Source organism: Dermacentor albipictus, chromosome 1, assembly GCF_038994185.2.
Source record: "Dermacentor albipictus isolate Rhodes 1998 colony chromosome 1, USDA_Dalb.pri_finalv2, whole genome shotgun sequence".
NCBI classification, from domain to species: Eukaryota; Metazoa; Arthropoda; class Arachnida; order Ixodida; family Ixodidae; genus Dermacentor; species Dermacentor albipictus.
Window position 1 is genome coordinate 66,796,826 of NC_091821.1, and position 18,644 is coordinate 66,815,469.

Below are 18,644 nucleotides of genomic sequence, written 5' to 3' on the forward strand. Positions count from 1 at the left end.
TGGAAGTTGTTTTTTTGCTTGTTTTTTAACACACGGACACACACGCACGCGCGCGCGCGGCTCAGACCGGCAAAGCGCCCGATATACCGACACTGCAAATGTAAAGGAAAAAATTCCGTTGTTTTGGGCAAATCTCGTAGGTGGCACGGCATCATTTCGCTTCAGGACGTCAGTTGTAAAATAAGTTGTGACTTCCGAGTCCTGAGGCTGAAAAACGAGTAGTCTTCAATGTGTAAACTGGTGAAAAGATCTGGGCCCACCGTGTACGTCAGCCCACAATTACGTTTAATACTATATTATTCTTCAACAGCCACTCCCCCACTTCAAACCACCCTATGGCAGCTTGGTTATTGCCCATTCCCGCGTTATGGGCGAGCGCCACTATGTAAAGAACAAACGAGCAAGCAAATAAGACGGCGGTCTCCACTGTGAAAGAATGCTGCTGCTGCAGTAATGTGTTCAGAGCCGAAATAATTTTCAAAGTCTACTTCTTCTATTCATTAATCCTTCTTTTGTGTTACGACGAACTCACACGTAAGGAGCGATCTTTTATTTATCTAATTCATTCAGTCACACTGCATATACTGAAGGAATCAATCGCTCATTCTGACGTTCCTTCTTAAGCGGGCAAAAAAGCGCAGCAAGTAAAATTTCTTTCAGCCTCACTTCTTCAACGCTTCACGGGATACAACTTGACCGATTGCATATTTAAAGATCACAAGGAATGAATGACTGTGTTTGCTGAAAGGCTCGTTGTACAGAAAGGGTGTGCTCGAGTGGAATCTCAGTGCGATATTTGCGAGTCTACAGCCTCGCCAGCTACACATTCCATCTTTGGAAAACGAATAAATAGTTTCGAGGTATAGTTTGCCCGAAGTAAGGCGGCTGCGCTTCCGCAATGCACTTTGGTCGCGAGAAATGAACCATGTCTTGCGTCTTTATACGCGAATCAACTTCGAAAGTAGTTTTCATTGTTGCGGCCATAAGACGTGCTCCGTTTTTGCTGTGTGTGTGTGGCGCTCGACGTTCGGCTTGAACGGAGTCTCGCCGGCTATCCAGCCAGCCGAGCGTGAGACATGGCCTTATTCTCAGAAGCCGAGATATAGAACTTTTTTTTTCTTCCTCGCAGAGAGACTGTTCGTATGCTTCCGTGCTGCCACAGCCACATACTTCGCCGTGCGCGTATCGCGCTACGCTATAAGATCGAGACTGCACATATTTTCGTATCCCGGACATGTCAAAGCGGGACTCGCACACGATCCGAGAACAGTTCGCTACAATTTGAGCCGCTCTTTCACCAGTAACGAACGAGTCGACATGGTGAACGCGCTGGCTGTTGACAATGCGCCTAAAAGCGAGGGATATATATATATATATATAGGATAGACTGGCGGGAGCACTTCTGAGACAAGCCATTATGTGTATTTACGAAGCAGTTGGTAAGCTGTAGCGGTTCGTGAAAAAAATGCCGAGCGGTCACATTACCGGAAGTGATATCACAAAATACGTACTGCATAGTGATGGATGAGCGTTTCTGAGCCAATTAACGAACGAATTTGCAAATTCGGCCCATGAACCACGAAGGACCGCGTTGCTGGTACACGATGAGCTACCGTTACACTCATTTTTTTACTAAACCCTCACAATGCGACGTTTTCGCATAACTGTGGCCATTGACTGACCCATCAGTAGGCTGCTTGGTCAATTACTCAGTAAAGCTAGTATGTGCGCCTATCTGCACAGCTGCAGGTGGGCACGGTGTGTCATTCGTTTCATTCTCTCGCCCTCATCATCTCGCAGACAGCTGAGACATCGCTGCCGGCTGACCGGAGGAATCTGGTGATCCCCAAGCGGGTCACCTTCCGCGACAAGGGCTCGTCGCGCAGCGCCGTCAGGCCCTGGGTGTACCGATCACTACGGACGCCGTACCTGGGCTGGCGCAGCGCGGGGCCCGCGACGACCGCCGCGGTGCAGCAGCAAGCGGCCGTTCGGTGATCGACTGTCGCGGAAAGCCCTCGATGCCTGTCACCAGCACCTTGGCACCCCACCGACTATACGTGTATTCATCGTCCACCCTGCACAATGCTCGCCGGAATCAGTCACTCGCACGGCATGCAGTCGCACACGCACCTCGGCCCTGATTGCGGGATGCCCTATACTTGTTATCGTACAGCGAATTCCAGCGGCCTTACTGGAGCGCCACTAGTGTCCGGCTTTGAATGGCTCTGCCTGCTGGGCCTAGTTTGTGTACTATACAGTCAACATATTGAGGTTCGGCTCTTTCACGTGGGAAACTGACAGAGAGGAGACACGACAAGGGGCTTGGCCTGTCTGCTGTCTGTCAGGTTTCGTATTTTGTAGCGCTAAAGAGCACGGTTGCCCAACTTAAGTGTGAATGGAAACCTTAGTTTTGCTGCGCATTACGGAGCAGAAGAATACGAATGCATTTGAGGCGGACTTACAGCGCCCAGGTGCAGTCTTTGTCAAAAGTTTCAAAGCCGCTGCGCGAGTGCATGATGAGATCAGCTGATTGGCGTCGCTGCAGGGCTTTTACTGCAGCGAGCGTATAGCGCCTTGAACCTCGGAACATAGATCACCATTGTCCCCGTTGATGTCTGAGACATTGGAGTGATGAATGATGCTCGGCCAGGTGACAGGTACGGCTACGCACTCAATGCCTTTTAAACATGTTACACGCCGTCGCTGCAGTTCTAACTGCGTTTACGCAGAAGAAAAAGAGGAGACGAAAAATAAAAGAACAGGAATTGACGCTGCCTCGTTGTGTTAATCGCACCCATATAGTTAAGCATTGTGCCTCTCTAGGTACGCACGTGGCCTCGTGGCAACGCTACGTGTGTTGTTGTTCACGAAGGGGCCCTCCGAGGTATCGCTTATAGTTTCCTCTCTTCTGCAGAGAAAGCGTTGCGCTACATTTTGGTCGCTGGAAACCGCAGTACTGAAATAATGTTCATACTCTTTTGTTGGTATATCATCTATGTTATGAAAAGTGTACTTGAAACATATTTCCAAGGCCTAATGGTTTTATCATTAAGGCTTGGTACTTTCTCAAGCGCTCGCCTTTTGTTGCTTTACTATACTCACGCATATTGACAAGTATGTCGCGTTTCGTCATTTTTACTTGTCTCGTACACGGCTTCCGTCGCGGATGTCTTTAGCGCGCGACTCGTGCGCTTCTTGGCGTGTTTGCTGCTCCTACGCCGGAGGCTCAGTTCGAGAGTAGCTTTGTTTCTTAGCACGCGCTGCCAAACGGGGGAGCCACATTGACAGTTGCGTTTCTCGCCAGCGACGATGACGGCATGAGCGCCGGGCAATTGGTTGCCCGCAACTATGAGAAATTGGGCTATTTCGCTGCCTGGCGATAGCGAAGGCCCGGTTGGTGCGTAAGGTGAAGCCGATGAAGCACTGATTAAATGGATCGAGTTAGCTAAATCAATGAAAAGCGAGGCTCACGATCAGCTTGGTAGCGCGTGCTAATGTACACCTGGCTCACTCTGCCTTCGACAGACGGCACCGAAGCACACAGCAACGTACAGCAGCGCAGTACTTACGACAAGCGTGGCGTGCGCTGCACTGTAGAAACACAGGCAACGTCGTTGCCCCGACGTAAACGCACAGCTGTGGTACACGCTTGCTAGGGAAGTTTCGACTTGATGGGTTAGATGGGGCAAACCTCCGGTGCAAGTCGATGTCGCAAAAAGTTACATGCTTAAGGTTGTGTTTGGCATCTGCCTTGAGCCTGTGGCGTGACGGCTGCCAAAATCCGTTAAGGAAAAAAAAGATTAAGTGTAGATGCCAAAAGACGCCTTTTGTCGCTGGCGTTAACTAACACAACAGTTCGATGATCTATCTGACTAGATCTCACCGGTCGTGTCGTGTATTGTAATATCAATGGCGAACAATAAACGGTCACGTTTTTTTTTTTTTTTCACGACGTAAACAATGACGATAGCATACCAACTGAAAGTAAATGTGTTTGTAGACCGCATGGTTGATTGACAAATCAATATATCCTGTTCTTTACTAAGTTATTTCTACTTGCGAAATGCTATATGGTATGCTAAACGCTTGGTGACTGCTCGGGGAGGATTAAGTGTCCTGAAAAGCGTGCAATTCCTTTCGGTGAGTGACGCCGCGCTTCCAATTAGTTTTCATCACAAAATGTGCCTGCTTCCTGCATATGATATTACAACTATTCTAAGCTCTTGGCATCTGTCTCCTACACTGAACACTGCTGCCTGCCTCTTTGAGCGTATGATTAGAACCACAGCTCATGATAGTCGAAATCGTTTATACCCTGTCCCATTGCTTTCTTTTTCTCCCGATTTCAAGAAGCGAGAATTATGCCTACACGCAAAGTCTCGCACCTATATCAGCAAAATTTATTGAAATACGTTCACCCTTATATAGCGCTCACTCCCACGTCATGGACGGAGCGAAGACGCGCACGAGTTCTTCCCCTCAAAGCGTATACCTTTTCGAAAAACTCTCAACTTGTCAGTTCAGAGAAAGAAAGCTTTTAGCTTTTGCAACTGCGTCAGCTATTTGCTTCTCGACGACTAATCGGGGCAAAGACCCTGTGCTTTGTGAAAGGCTCAGAAGACAGTTGTCGTATAAGGCGGTCTGGTCGACAAGAACATCCGTCTTTCAACAGCATCCCTATACACCTAAGAATAGGTGGCCGAACTAACAAAGGTTTTCGTTCATCAGAGGCGCTCACCATTGACCGGCTGTCTACGATAATATTATATCTGGACTCACTGTTGCGAACACTTCTAGAGTAAGAACCTATTTGTATTAAATGCGGGTAGGGAGCCTAAAGCACTGTGCTATTGGCAACCTTTCTTTCCCCTTCTTTCGAGGTTATAAAGCAAGGGGCTACACTTTTGTGTGTGTGTGTGAGTGTGTGTGTGTGTGTGTGTGTGTGTGTGTGTGTGTGTGTGTGTGTGTGTGTGTGTGTGTGTGTGTGTGTGTGTGTGTGTGTGTGTGTGTGTGTGTGTGTGTGTGTGTGTGTGTGTGTGTGTGTGTGTGTGTGTGAGCGCGCGCGCGCGCGCGCGCAACCCCACCATAAAGGTGTAGCCTGTTACAGAGGGAAACGAGCTCGCAAAATTTGCACATAAAGCTCACCAACAATAATATCACGTAAGCAAATTGCGTAATTACTTGCAAAAAACATTCGAGTACATACCCCAGCTTTTCTTCCCTATAAAATAAAAGAAACCAAAGAAAGCTTTCTCTGGACGCCAATGTGCTGATTGAAACGTAGCGTATTTTCCCTACGTGACGTTCTTAGAACACCTAAGTTCTTATATTAATCGTTCACTTCACGAAAACATCTGTGTGCATGCGTGACGATGTCGTAATATGACTTATGTGTTATTTTATATTTTGCGGGAGACTTTCGCTATCCCATATATGCACCTACTTTAGTTTGTAGTGCTTCTTGGTGCATTGTAGCAATTAATGCTGCACCGCACAATCACAGCTCCTTCAGTTTTCGTAAGGGAAGACTGTTACTCTGCGATGTGGCCTACAGGTCCACTAACGAAAATATCCAGACAATTCAATGTGTTAAGAGTAGAACGATATATTTGCAGCCCATTTATCCATACTTTAGTGCGTAAAATTTGTGTTGGAGAATAAAAACACAAGTGCTCAGTCGAACCATGCGTTGGAGCACTTCCTGTTGGGCTAGTTGGTAGCTGTTCATTATAAAATATAAAGACGCCAAATAAACGGACACACACAAGAGAAGACACATGCGTTGGAGGTATAATATTTCGTTTAAAGACGTAAGGAAAGTTGCTTAAGGATTTGGATATACAATATATGCGTGATCTTTGCTTTATTTTTTCTTCGAATTGTTTTCAAAAAGCCTACAAAATTTACCGGAATCACATCACTGTGGATGAATTACCAGTGCAGATAAACAACATTTAAAATTATGAAATAAATTTATTCAATTAATAAGCAAACGCCAATTAACATTTTAATTACAACTTTAAGGAATACACCTATATCGAGAAGTTGAAGGGAATCGTTAAAGAAAGTCTAGTTTCTTGTTTCTTAATTTGAAAATGGCTCATGTAGATCATTAATAACTGCCGCCAAAACATTCGTTCAATTAACTTCATTAAGCCGCCGATATCGTGAGTATATCAGTGCATGTCCCCAGCTCAGAGTAGACGGAAATAGGAGCCGGAAGGTTCCCCTCTTTGTAGATTCAGTACTGCAATGAGATCTTTTCATTCCGTTGCGTTGTTGATTGTTGTATGACGATGGTGTAAGGCACACTGCATTTAGCGCGAACTATTAGGTGCGTCGCTTAGATGTCTCGCTGTCAAAAGTGACCCGTAGTGCGCTTATAACCACCATAGGCCCCTATGACTTCGTTCATAGCTGGATTGTTCTTATGCGTTCCTTTAAATAGCATCAGCGCATTTCTGTAAACACGTTGTTCGCCCATGATATATGCATGGGGTCTTGAAGAATCAACGCCTTAATTAACGGTGACCTAAAATTGTATGAACATCGCCATCAGGTGATGTAGCAGCACTAGCAAGCACAAAGAACTTGTTCTTCTAAGAAAGAATCTCGCGCATTGCGATGATTGCATAATGTATAGAACGTGGTGGATTGATTCTGGACTCAATTTATGCATTTATAAACCAAATACACTCGACTGACACGCACAAGAGGCATGTACTGAAAGGACTATTTTGAAGCACTCAGCTCTTCAGAGCAAGCGACCCATTTAATCTTCACATTATGTCAAGGATAAGTTTACAACTGCGCTCCTCCCCGGGTTCTGCCTCCGCGAAGACAGCCTGTCACTAAATAGACGCGTAAGTTTAGGGAAGCGCATCCTTGCAATTTTAACCATAGCCAGATTAGCAAAGACTAACATATAAGATGACCATATCCCTCTCTATCTTATCACAGGGCTCCTTGTATGCGAGACGGTCCCCATACGTTGGAGGAGTTACGTTATAACGTTTTGTCGGCGATACTCCTATGTAACTTCAAGCAAGGATCCTATATTATGTATAAAGCCTGAGAATGCTATGAACAGTATACGGTTTCGTGCAACTCGGCACCAACCGACTGGTTCCGCGCCCAAGTGACCTTTGCACTTTGCGAGTGTGCTGAACTACCTTAAGAAAATCAAATGGTGTTCACACATTCAGTCGCGCAGTTTGCATTCTCACAAACGAAACGATTCATGAAACCGACCGAAAGTTGCTTCTCTCTTTTTTGACGGGAAATGTCTTTAAAATCGGTCCGAGGGGATCTCTTGCTAAAACCGCATGTAACTAAAACATGTTGTGCCATTATCGCTTCTATCTTTGCAACGGTAATATCCACTCTTCTTCCTTTGGTATCACTGTGTAGAGAGCAAAAAAAAAAAAAAATTACCCAATCATGCATGTGTTGCATTCTCATGTGAGGCTGTCTTCGTGCCACTCGTACCGCAATCGGAGCTAAATTTAGCCTCACGCGGTGCGTTCAAAGAGATGTAGCTCGGTAGTGTGTTTGCCCATCCGAGCAGAAACGGCCGTGTTTGAAAGAGCTCACTCCGCCATGGTAGGTAAAATCTATTACACTCATTCTAATCCTCGTGAGTAGTTACAATATCTACAAGTGTGCAATTCGTTGCAGAAATTGCACGCTTATTTGTCTATGGCCCCCACTGCGTTCCCCACGTAGATACGGTCAAAAAATGACGCGAAGAGACTCGATCGGCCAGCAAGACAAGGGGTTATATTCAACCCCTTTGACCACGGCGGAGCGTGTCCGTCTTCGTAGGGGGCGCAAGCATCTACACCATCTACAACCATCTACACGCCTGCGTAGGCGGGGCTCGAGCGGCGCAAAGCACTGTCGGCCGCCACCAGCAAAAAAAGAAGGAGGGGGGAGTCATTTCTTTGCCCTACAGTGTCCAAACACCCTCTGCAAAACAAACGGTCCCACTGCGAATAGGGAGCGAGCAGAAAACAATTGCGAAATTAGACCACGCACTCGCTGAAACATAAGTTCGTCATCAAAGCTGTAGTGCGCGAATAAATGCAACTTGTGTATGTGGTTGCATAATTTTGATACCATGGTGCCCATGCACCGTCTGCAACCGTACCCCAGTGCGGTTGCCTCCTTGATATGGTTGCGTGCCTGAGCCTGCACTTTTTTTTTTTCGACTACGACATGAGACCACGACTACGAGAGATAGGACTAAGATATTAACTGAAAAGAGAGAGAGAGAGAGAGAAACTACTTGCAGATTAGTCTAGAAAAAACAACCACTTAGTACGAAAATGCCATACTAGAGTAGAAAAAATAAGAATGAGGACACACCTGACCACAAGGCAAAACAGCGCACGTCAGGCAAAAAAGAGAACTTGACTCTTGCGATGCAGCGGTGCATCATCGTGTTACCCGTACCTGTCTTACACAGCACATTCACATGCTTAGACAAAATATTTTGGAAAGAACGTCCTGGATGCGATGTCAAAAAAAAAAATTGTCTCGAACCCAATAATACGCCATTGACTGTTCTCGACACCGCCACAGCAAGCAGTTCTGATGTTACCATCGTGTGTCGTTGCAGAGTCGCTGCAATGGAAGCGGCGCAAAAAGGTTGCGCGCTGGTACGCGCATACCCCGCCCCCACTTCCTTTTCTTTCCCTACAACGATAAAATTTTTATCCTTAAAGAAAATTTAGGCGCGTAATAAAACATGTGCGTCTGTAGGCTAAATCGCGTTGCACGACGTCTAACGCAAGATAAATTAATCTATACCGCAGGTGTTTGATGCGACCGAAGCTTCTATTACGAGCAGCCCTCGTTGTTAAAAATTTGGCCGTATCTGATCTCCGGAAACCTTTCCCCTTGACTTCAGTCTAGTTGTGCTTGTAAAGGGCATTGTTTTTACTCCGAGCGCATATGGTTGTTCTTTAAGTTGTTTTGCTGTTCTGTCTAGCATTGCTGATGCGCACGAATGAAGTGAACCTTGTTTTTCTGTTCTGTTATGGCCTTTCTTTTGTACAAGCCGCGATATACGTTAATAAAGGTTTTTAATGGTTTGTTTGGCTGTTCCTGGTGACAACGCGACAAAAAGACGGTCGGCAAAGATGCGTCGTTGATGACAATGCCGTTTGCTCGCGGTATCAATATTCCGTTTCCCGATGCTCAACATTAGCGCTTTATGTCGCCTGATTATAGCGGGAGTGATAATTACCAGCCTAGTACGCCAGGCTTCACCTAGCATCTCATCTGGGGTTTCACCTGGTGCAGCTTGCGAGAACGTTTAGTAATGAAGGTGAGCACGATTTCAATAGTGCGCGCTATTCATTGTTCCCTATATGATGCTGAAAGTTGTGTACCTAGGCTGCAAGGTTCGTCCATCTCACAGTTGTTTCCAGTGTTGGCAGATCACTGGAACCCCCTGTAGGAACGCTCTTTATGTTGCATGCCAGCAAGCCTTGGTGGAGTCTGGGTCCCACGTAAGCAGTTGCCTGGAGATGCGAAGTGACACAGACCTACCCATATTTAACTGAGCGCCCGCCTGTGAGGAATTACCGTGCCTGCGTGGCCATGTGTAACAGTTATGAACCCCCTTTAGAATAAGCCCAAGCCTCTTCTTTTACTCGAACAGGTGTCTACAATTGAAGACTGCACAAGTTATGCCGCCATTTTGAAGACCAGTGGTGCGGTATCTCAAGCCCGATGCATGTGCGTTGGTCGGAGATTTTCGATGAGGTGGCGGGGAAAATAATTGTTTAATCATTTCCCTTGCACTCGCTGGCAAGTGCGCATGCCGAGTCCATGGTTCCGCAGAATAGGTGGGTGTGCAGGGTGTGCACCAGTCAAGTTTACCTTTCCCCTTCACCGGACCTCAAAGCTATGCGCACCATGGCTTCCAGCGGACAGCACAAGTAAATTAAGATTTGGTTGTTTTGACGCAGCCGTCGACACGACTGTAATGCTTCAGAAAGGGTGGACACCTACAGCAAACAAAGGTGTGTGTGTGTGTTGCTTGTTGGGGGCTGGCACGCGTATACGAGTGTTGTGATAGCAAGTGAACTGTCATTTATAAGGACTAAAATAAAATTGTACGTTTATTAGTCGAAAGGTTAGTGTGAACAGTAAATTGGCAATAAACATGCACATGTAGTAGGTGTGCCCTACTCTTAGACCGATTTTTCATTTGTCTACTATTTTTTGTATTTAGGTCCAGTTATTTGCAACATAAAGTTACATTTTATATGCATTGAGAACACGTTTTCCTTACGTTAACCCACTACAACTCACGTGAAAAGAAGCGATCAGTAGATAAGGTTGGCTACTTCTGTTGAAAATAGTCATGTACAACACGTGAAAAGATGGCAGATTTCGAGTAAGCGCTAACTAACAAAGCGAGGAATGATAATTGAGTATCAGCACGTCAGTGCGGCTTCCCCACGGCACTTATTTGGTATCAAAGCCTTGATCGCATAAGGCTTCATACTACTTCATACGGCGCCAAAGTGGCTTTTTCAGCTACTCTAAAGATGAAAGGCTTATGTAAAAGAGTAAATAACGAAACAAAATCTGAAAAAACAAATGCGAAATAAAGCACGCGAAGGGAAACAGGCTTTCGGATTGTGCCGACAACCTTGTGTACAAGACACCTTTTACGTGCGGAAAATCCTACGTAGGCCAGACAGGCAGATGTATTGATATTAGGTTAAGAGAACACAAGTACGTGGCAAAAATGCTACAGTCGCAAGGACATTTGGCGACGCATTGCGCACGATGCGGCTGCAAGTCTATCTTCAAAGAAGCCAAGGCGGTGGCTAGGTGCGTACCTGGAAAAGCACGTGAAATTTTGGAAACGTATTTCACGCTCAAAAACGACTCGGGAGACCACGTTAGCACATCGTCTGTGGCGCCGGGAGAAACAGCTTATAAATTCATAGATGGATGTCAGATGAAGCCATACTTGTCACTGTTAAACCAGACGTGCATAGATTGGCTTCTTTTTCGTCTTTCATCTCGTTTTCTTTTTATTTGCAGTCACCCTTCGTGTATAGATTTGACGTGCGCTAGCGAATAATAAACAGTTGAAAGTTTGCGCACATGTGTGTCTGTCTCTTTTTTGTCCTTCGTATGAACAGTACAGCGCAGCAAGCAGAACGATGCCATACCAACTAGCCCCAGCCGAAGCTTTATTGAACGTTATTTCGTACAACTGCAATTTCAAGCGTGGAGCTATACTCGCACTATGTGGGTATTGTTGAACACTGCTATTTCTGATAGATATAGCGCAAATATGACCTTCTCTATGTCAGATTCTCTGCGCAGCAAAAGACAGAGCAGATAACATGATTAATAAGAAGTTAATTGTTTGCCGTATATATACGGGGTGGTATAGCTGTTCGTCAGTAATTTTCTTACACAAATTGATATTGCAGACATAATATGCGGCAAGGTTGACGATCCTAAGAAAATATTTACAAGTTTCTGATGTAGAACATGACATAGAACCTATAACTAAGCTGCTTTATACTCACCATGTACTGACACTTACAGCGAGACACGTTTAAGCGACTAGCTCCAGCCGTGTGCAAACACAACTCATCACTACAAGCAGTAGTCGACAAGGTGCACTTTGTTTGTTTTTTCAGGGGCTAACGGAGCGGCGACAAAGGTTGCAGACCAAGCACGAATGCTGCGTTAACCTTTGATATGTCCATACCCACATAAAAACGCTCTTAAATGGAAACCGACGCAGTTGCCTTCACTCTATCAGCTTCTTTAAATTAAATTAAATCCTGCCATAACCACGATATGATTACAAAGCATGCTGTAGTGGGAGACTCTAGATTAATTTTCACCACCTGTGGTTCTTTAACGTGCACCCAATGCACGGTACCCGGGCACTTTTTGCAGTTCGCCCCCATCGAAAGGCAGCTGCCGTGGGCGGGATTTTATCACGCGCCTTCGGGCTTAGCAGCGCAAGGACATGGCCACTACGCCACCACATCAGCTCGTTTCGCTAGGATATAAATAGGAGCACAAGTAAGCGTATAGTTACACAGCCGCAACACTGGGCGACTTGTCTAAATTTCTTGACTGAAGCACCCACACGTTCTCGCACAACAACACACCGGCATAATTAAAATACTGTAACAACGCCGGAACCGTCCACAATTACATATTGCCTTGCTCCCCCACCTGAAGTAGCCATAACCTCATTAGTTCGTCGTAGTCTGTCGTGGTAAAAGCAATTGCGTACAAAATTTTCCTAATCTACTTGACGTTTAATTGAAAGCTTTGCTGTTGATTTGTGCACGGCGAACTAACGCTGGAAGCCATGTTAACACGACTGACGGCCATTGGCTGCGCTAACTCTTCCCCATCATCCCCAGCAACATTTCGCATGCACCCATCGCATCAAATAGGTCACGCGTACTTGCAAAAATGATAATAATAGTGTGAAAAATTCACCATGCGTCGTGGCGCCTGTCGAAATAAGAGCAAACAATAGGAGCTCACAACAAAGTCTCTTTACTGCAAAGGGTGTTTTCCTGAAGAATTTTCAGACGGCGAAATCAATAGTCCGCTTCAACAAGTCTGCCCCACGAATTACGCAAAATTTATCGCCACCTTTCAAAGTGTAATTGCGCAACTGATATTACCTTAATTAAATATCCACTTGGTACGAAGTGGGCCACTCCTAGGAAGCCTTTATTAACGCGGTATTAAAATCGCGATTATTTTTGTTAATAAACATTCGCGCAAACGGCCTGTTATCAGACACGGAGTTTCACATAAAGGACAGGAGTAACAATCCACGTTTCATTCCGGGCATGGTAGTACGCATAACACCAACCCCAAGGTCAGTGAGTTCAAAAACAGCAACAAAAGAAAAAAAAGAAAGAAACACACATCCCGAAATTCCACCAAGGAAGATAAGGGGTACGCGTCTACATTAAGAAAGGAAAGAAGCCGTTGCAAAGGCTGAACCACCTTCGCCTGTAGCAAACGGTACCAATTACGCGCATACAATCATGGCTGCGGTACTCAGCGCTATAGTTGCGGCATCTGACGAATTGTTGTAATTTACCTGGCCACAGCCACGCCTTATTTACCTCCTAATACTCAGTCAGGAGTGAGACGCTACTGAGGAAATGTTTCGGACAATGGTCTGCAAAAAGGAAAAGTCAGATCATATCCGTGTCTTTCCGTTCTCCACGAGGCTTACCCCGACGTGTATCGCGACGACGCCTGCCCGTCCTGCGGGCAGACCTACACTCTAGCTCACATGCTCTGGGAGTGTGGGTCGACATACCCCCAGTTCATCAAGGAGGAATGCAACGCGCTTCTGCGTAGCCCCGCTCTAGAAAAGCAAATCCTGGCTGTCCGGCGTGCCCGCGACCGGCCCAGCGAGCTAGACCTGCTGGTCCCGACGTGGGACTAGCCAGTTGGGCGACGAGTTCACGTCCTCGCCGGAGCTGCAGTAACGTTTCTTCACTCACTCACTCACTCACTCACTCAGATCATGTGCCATATCATATATATATATATATATATATATATATATATATATATATATATATATATATATATATATATATATATATATATATATCCAACGTAAGTTTAGCAACATCACTATTCAATGACACGTGCCTCTATATAGTCTCTATATAGACGTGTTTTCTTAACGTTTCGTTAAAAATTATGACAGAAAAACAAGTTTCCAATTGCTGTTGCTATCGTAGCGTTGACATTGCCAGCAGTGGTTGGTTGAGGATTATGTTTTAGATGAATTATTGGAAAATCGCCCGTCTGTCTCTTAGACGCTAGCAGAAAAATTCAGCCGGCCGCTAAATTAACGACCTGTGCCGAGGACGGCGCCGCCATTAACACAAAGCTCCCTACATACAAACCTGGAACGAACTCTCAGTTCGGTGATTTTAGCCCGACTGCTGGTCTTTTTGCTAACTTCGGTTCTTCGCTATATCGGTTCTCTCTGGCTCAGGGTGCATTGGAACTCAATCAGCACTGGCACCTTCGTTCAAAACAAGCTGGGTTTTCCTGCGCGCGTAGTCGCTTTTTTAACAGGGCTCTTTCTATGCGTTAGTATAGTGTGCGAATTATGACGCAAGGCAAGTGCATGTAAAGTTGTGTGGTATAGGCAGTCGCACGACTGTGCGCTCTTCACTGCAGCTATTTCAGAAATTAGAAAGACCAATGATTCCGGACTCTAGGAGTCGTTCTAATAATATTTAGATATCTTAGCGAATAGACCTGGTCGTCTGAGCAAAACCTGGAGCCAGTGCGTGGACAGTGTATCTGAAAGCGGACGCTTCGAGAGTATATTCAACACTGCACTCTGTCCTATTTCTGCCCACGGACGGCGAAACGGGACGATGATTCAGAGTTGATCAGACAGGACAGGGTTGCCAGGAACTGGTCAAAAAAGCATACTCGAGAGTGTGAGCGGCTAGAGAGTATAGCAGTGAAACGTAACTATAGAGCTGGATTCATTGAACAGTTTTCCCGCAGTAAGTTAGAAACAGGTAAGTAAGTAAGAAATAGGTAAGTTTCAACATGAGGTAGTGCCTTGGTGCATCACTATTTTCGCTGCTCTGACGAAGCTCGACGCAGCGGGCACCGTGAAAACAGCGTCCCATCGCAACCATTCGCCCCGTTGCTCATTGGACGACCGAGCCTGGGAGCCACAGTCTGCTTCCTGTCTTGCCGGTGTTCGCTTACTTCACAAACATGGCCGATGCCCGTGGTTCAGCATAACGGAAACGAGCGCTGCGTACATGCGCTATATACATTTCACGTTGGGCGCACTTTCTTACAGGCAACAACTGGCGCGACTCGCTCCTGAACGATGTACTTCGGATCGGTGTCCGGACCATTAGCATAGAAGCTGTAGTGACCCGGAGTGGCACTATTTAGCTCCGCGAGCCAGGTCGCAGTCCTGCCGTCGAGGCAAAGGTGCGAGACGAGCCGACGTTGCCACCGCCATCCACCTGCACGCTACTGTTCGCCGAAGGCGTGCCGCTGTGCTTGACGAGCCGGACGTAATTCACCAGGAGACAGGCGAAAGTGACCCACACTAGCATTACCAGTCGCAGGAGCACGCGGATCCGAAAGCGCGCCATCGGTCGCAGCTTTGGACACGCTTTATGCGTTGGCACAGAACAGAATAGTGAGCGGCTTCGAAAAGTCGGCCATGTGGCCACTGTGTAAAATGATGATGATGATGATGAGCAGGAGGAGGAAGAGGAGGAGGAGAATGAGGAACAGGAGGATCCGCACTTATGGCTCGCACCCGCAGCAGGGTAAACCTAACATCTTCTTTTAGGTAATTTTAACCCACGCAGTGATACTGCTGTCGGGGTTGCTGCTGCTGCTGCTGTTCACCTTAAAAGGCCGCTCACCAGGCCCCATACCAAATTTCGGTTATACGCTGGAAGTTGTTACTTGTGCGCTAGGAAGCGTTCTGCCACAAAAAGTTTTCAAATCGGCTCACTAACAGCCGAGATAGAAATATTTCAGTGCCGGGAACCCAGAGGCGAGCTCCACTGCCAAACGACACACTCTCTCCAGTTGCCCCGTCTAGGCCTCCGCGAGCGAAATTCCTTCCCTGCGTTCTCCCGTAGAGGACCTCGAAGATCGCTCAACGCATACGTCTTGCATACGCCTTCATTTCTTTTTCTCCTCGCATTTTTTTTTGCGGCGCGATGCGCTTCCGCTGACGGCGCCGCGCGCGAGCTGTTGTGATTGTCTCGTTTCTCACAGCGCACAATTTTGCCAGCTATGCACGAGGACAACTGACTAGCGATATAATTCAGGGCTACACGAACACTGAGGCAGACACAAGCTAATCACAGAGCATGATCACGCGCTGGAACACGGTAGAAAATGACATAATTTCGGTGTCTGCGCTCGCGACTACACGACGTGCGAACAAGCAAACGACACGGAAGTACATCTCTCTTGCTGCGGTGCGAAGTAAAATAACACTTGCACACATTTGGTTTGTTAGTCTTATTATTTCTCTAAGCTTTAAGTTGTCTATCCAAGCAACGCATTACGCAAATAACAGATGTTGCCTTGAATAATTCTCGAAGTCACGTGTCACCACGAGGGACATCACAATGCAAACACGTGTAAGTAGGCGCACTACCACGTGTACGTCCTCTTCCGGCTTAGAGCGGAATAATGCGGAATAAGGGGATTAGAATAGAGCGGATTAATGCGGAATAAGCCAAGAATTCCGCGGTTACAGAAAGCCAAAAGATGTTAAGTGAAATAAAGATGTGGACTTTGTCATCATCATCATCAACATCATCAACAACAACAACAACCACAGCAGCAGCAGCTGTAGCAACAGCAGCCTATCTTATACCCTGCCCCCGTCCTGCACGGACCGATTCCAATTATGCCCGCGAATTTCCAAATTTCATCGCCCCACCTTGTCTTCTGCCGTCCTCGAGTGCACTTCTCTGCTCTTGGTACCCATTCTGTAACCATAATGGTCCAACGGTTATCTAACCTGCGCATTACATGACCTGCCCAGCGCCATTTTTTTCTCTTTATGTCGATTAGAATATCGGCTACACCCGTTCGCTCTCGGATCCAAACCGCTCTCTTTTCGTCCCTTAAAGTCATGCCTAGCATTCTTCGTTCCATCGCTTTTTGCGCGGTCCTTAACTTGTTCTCCAGCTTCTTTGTCAGTCTCCAAGTCTCAGCCCCATATGTCAGCGCCGGTAAAATGCACTGATTGTACACCTTCCTTTTCAATGATAATGCCAAGCTTCCAGTCAGGAGATCCGCCAATTTTTGAAGAATTATGTCTCCTCCATCTTTGATTAAATCGACTGTTATTCCATCTTCTCCTGCCACTTTCCCCCTTTCATGTCTTGAAAAGCCCTTCTAACCTCATCACTAGTTATAGGAGGAGTTTCTGCAACCTGTGCATTACCGCTTCGAATGGAGGTATCGTGGCTCCTCTGGGTACTGTACAGGTCAGTATTTAATTCTTCCGCTCCTTTTACTGCACCTTCGAAATTGCTGATAATATTACCCTGCTTATCTTTCAGTGCATACATCCTGGTTTGTCCTATGCCAAGTTTCCTTCTCAATGATTTCAGGCTGCGTCCATTTTTCAAGGCTTCTTCAGTCTATCTCCCGTTATAATTTCGAATAGCCCTTATTTTCGCCTTGTTGATCAGTTTTGACAGTTCCGTGAATTCTATCTTATCTCTTGAGTTCGACACTATCATTCTTTGTCGTTTCTGTATTAGGTCCTTTGTTACTTGCGAGAGGTTGCCTACTGGTTGCCTTGGTGCCTTGCCTCCCACTTCAATTGCTGCCTCTGAAGCCAGCCTAGTTACGGTTAAATGGACTTTGTCGTAAAGTTGTAAAGAGCTTAGCATGTGGGGAACCTTTAAAAAAGCAATGAAAAGGCAAATAAATAAATACAATTTAGCCAAGTAATCAATAAGGTTCAATGATACTGCGTCGGACTGCGTTAGCAAACATTTTGGTTGCAGATTTTAATAATACAGGCTTAAGGAACAAATATGTCCGAATCGAGACAACGAAGTGAGGTCTCTAATACTCTATTGTTCTTGTAATGCAGAAAAACGCCTACGAAACAAGGGAACTAAATAGTTTTATTGAGTGTCTATTAAACGTTAAAAAAAACGGTACTTTCATCTTCGCCACAGAAGGAAACATAATGGTGAATGGAACTAGTCAAGTGAGGGTACCAAAGCACTGCATAAAGACAGCCCGAGATGACGAAGCTGAACTTCAGTGCTCCAGAGCACAAGATAGCATTTTATTAAAAGCTGACTGGAACGCCAATGCAGTTCGTCCTACAATAAAAATTAATATCGTGAAACTGGTGCGATCCTGAGAATTCGTTCTAAGTGGATATGCCTTGAGAAATCATTGGTTATAATTCGCAGGTTAAAACATGTGCGTAAAAATTAATTCAAAATTTATTAGCGGAATCATGTTATTTATTCAATTAAGTATTCGATTTGTGACCGCCTCATCGAGTAAGTTATATCAAGGATTAGAATTGCGCTGTTTGTCACAGGCAATTTTTAAAAAAGATCACGTACTCATGACGCCTGCGGCAGAAAGGATGTTACACATCCGGCTTGTGAGTGGTGGCGCTGGCTAACGCTCACAGGGTTAGTTCTAGTAGCAACACACAAATACCCCGGAAAGTCGATGGGAAAACGGCGCCGCAGTAGCTCAATTAGTAGAGGATAATACGCGTAATGCGAAGACGTGGGATCTTTCCCCACCTGCGGCAAGTTGTCTTTGCATCCACTTTAAATTCCATTAATTTATAATTTGTTTATTTTAATTAGTAAGTACAAGTAATTTATCCTGCGTTGTCCTTGTTGGCCTGTTATGGTATGATTAATAAAAATCGGCCCCCTCTGTTAACCCCCTTTCTTCTCGTTCATTATATATGTAGATATTACCTCCGTGCAGGGTAGCAAACCCACCTTCTTCTGGTTTTTCGTGCTAACCTTTTTCTCTCCATTTCTGGCACGCGTAGAATATACATATATATATATATATATATATATATATATATATAT

The 18,644-nt window shown here is 45.8% G+C and overlaps 1 protein-coding gene across 2 annotated transcripts in view; it reads left to right on the forward strand.

Moving 5' to 3' along the window:
- LOC139047769 (uncharacterized) overlaps nucleotides 1-9,095 on the forward strand; it is a 110,518-nt gene extending 101,423 nt beyond the window's left edge. The window contains exon 3 of one of the 2 annotated variants that reach the window (XM_070521815.1): nucleotides 1,805-1,941. In XM_070521815.1, the coding sequence (XP_070377916.1) occupies nucleotides 1,805-1,843 (39 nt within the window). In that variant the 3' untranslated portion in view covers nucleotides 1,844-1,941. Of the gene's footprint in view, nucleotides 1-1,800 lie in introns of both variants that reach the window. The other variant, XM_070521813.1, reaches the window with a different exon arrangement.
- The last annotated feature ends 9,549 nt before the right edge of the window (nucleotides 9,096-18,644 follow it).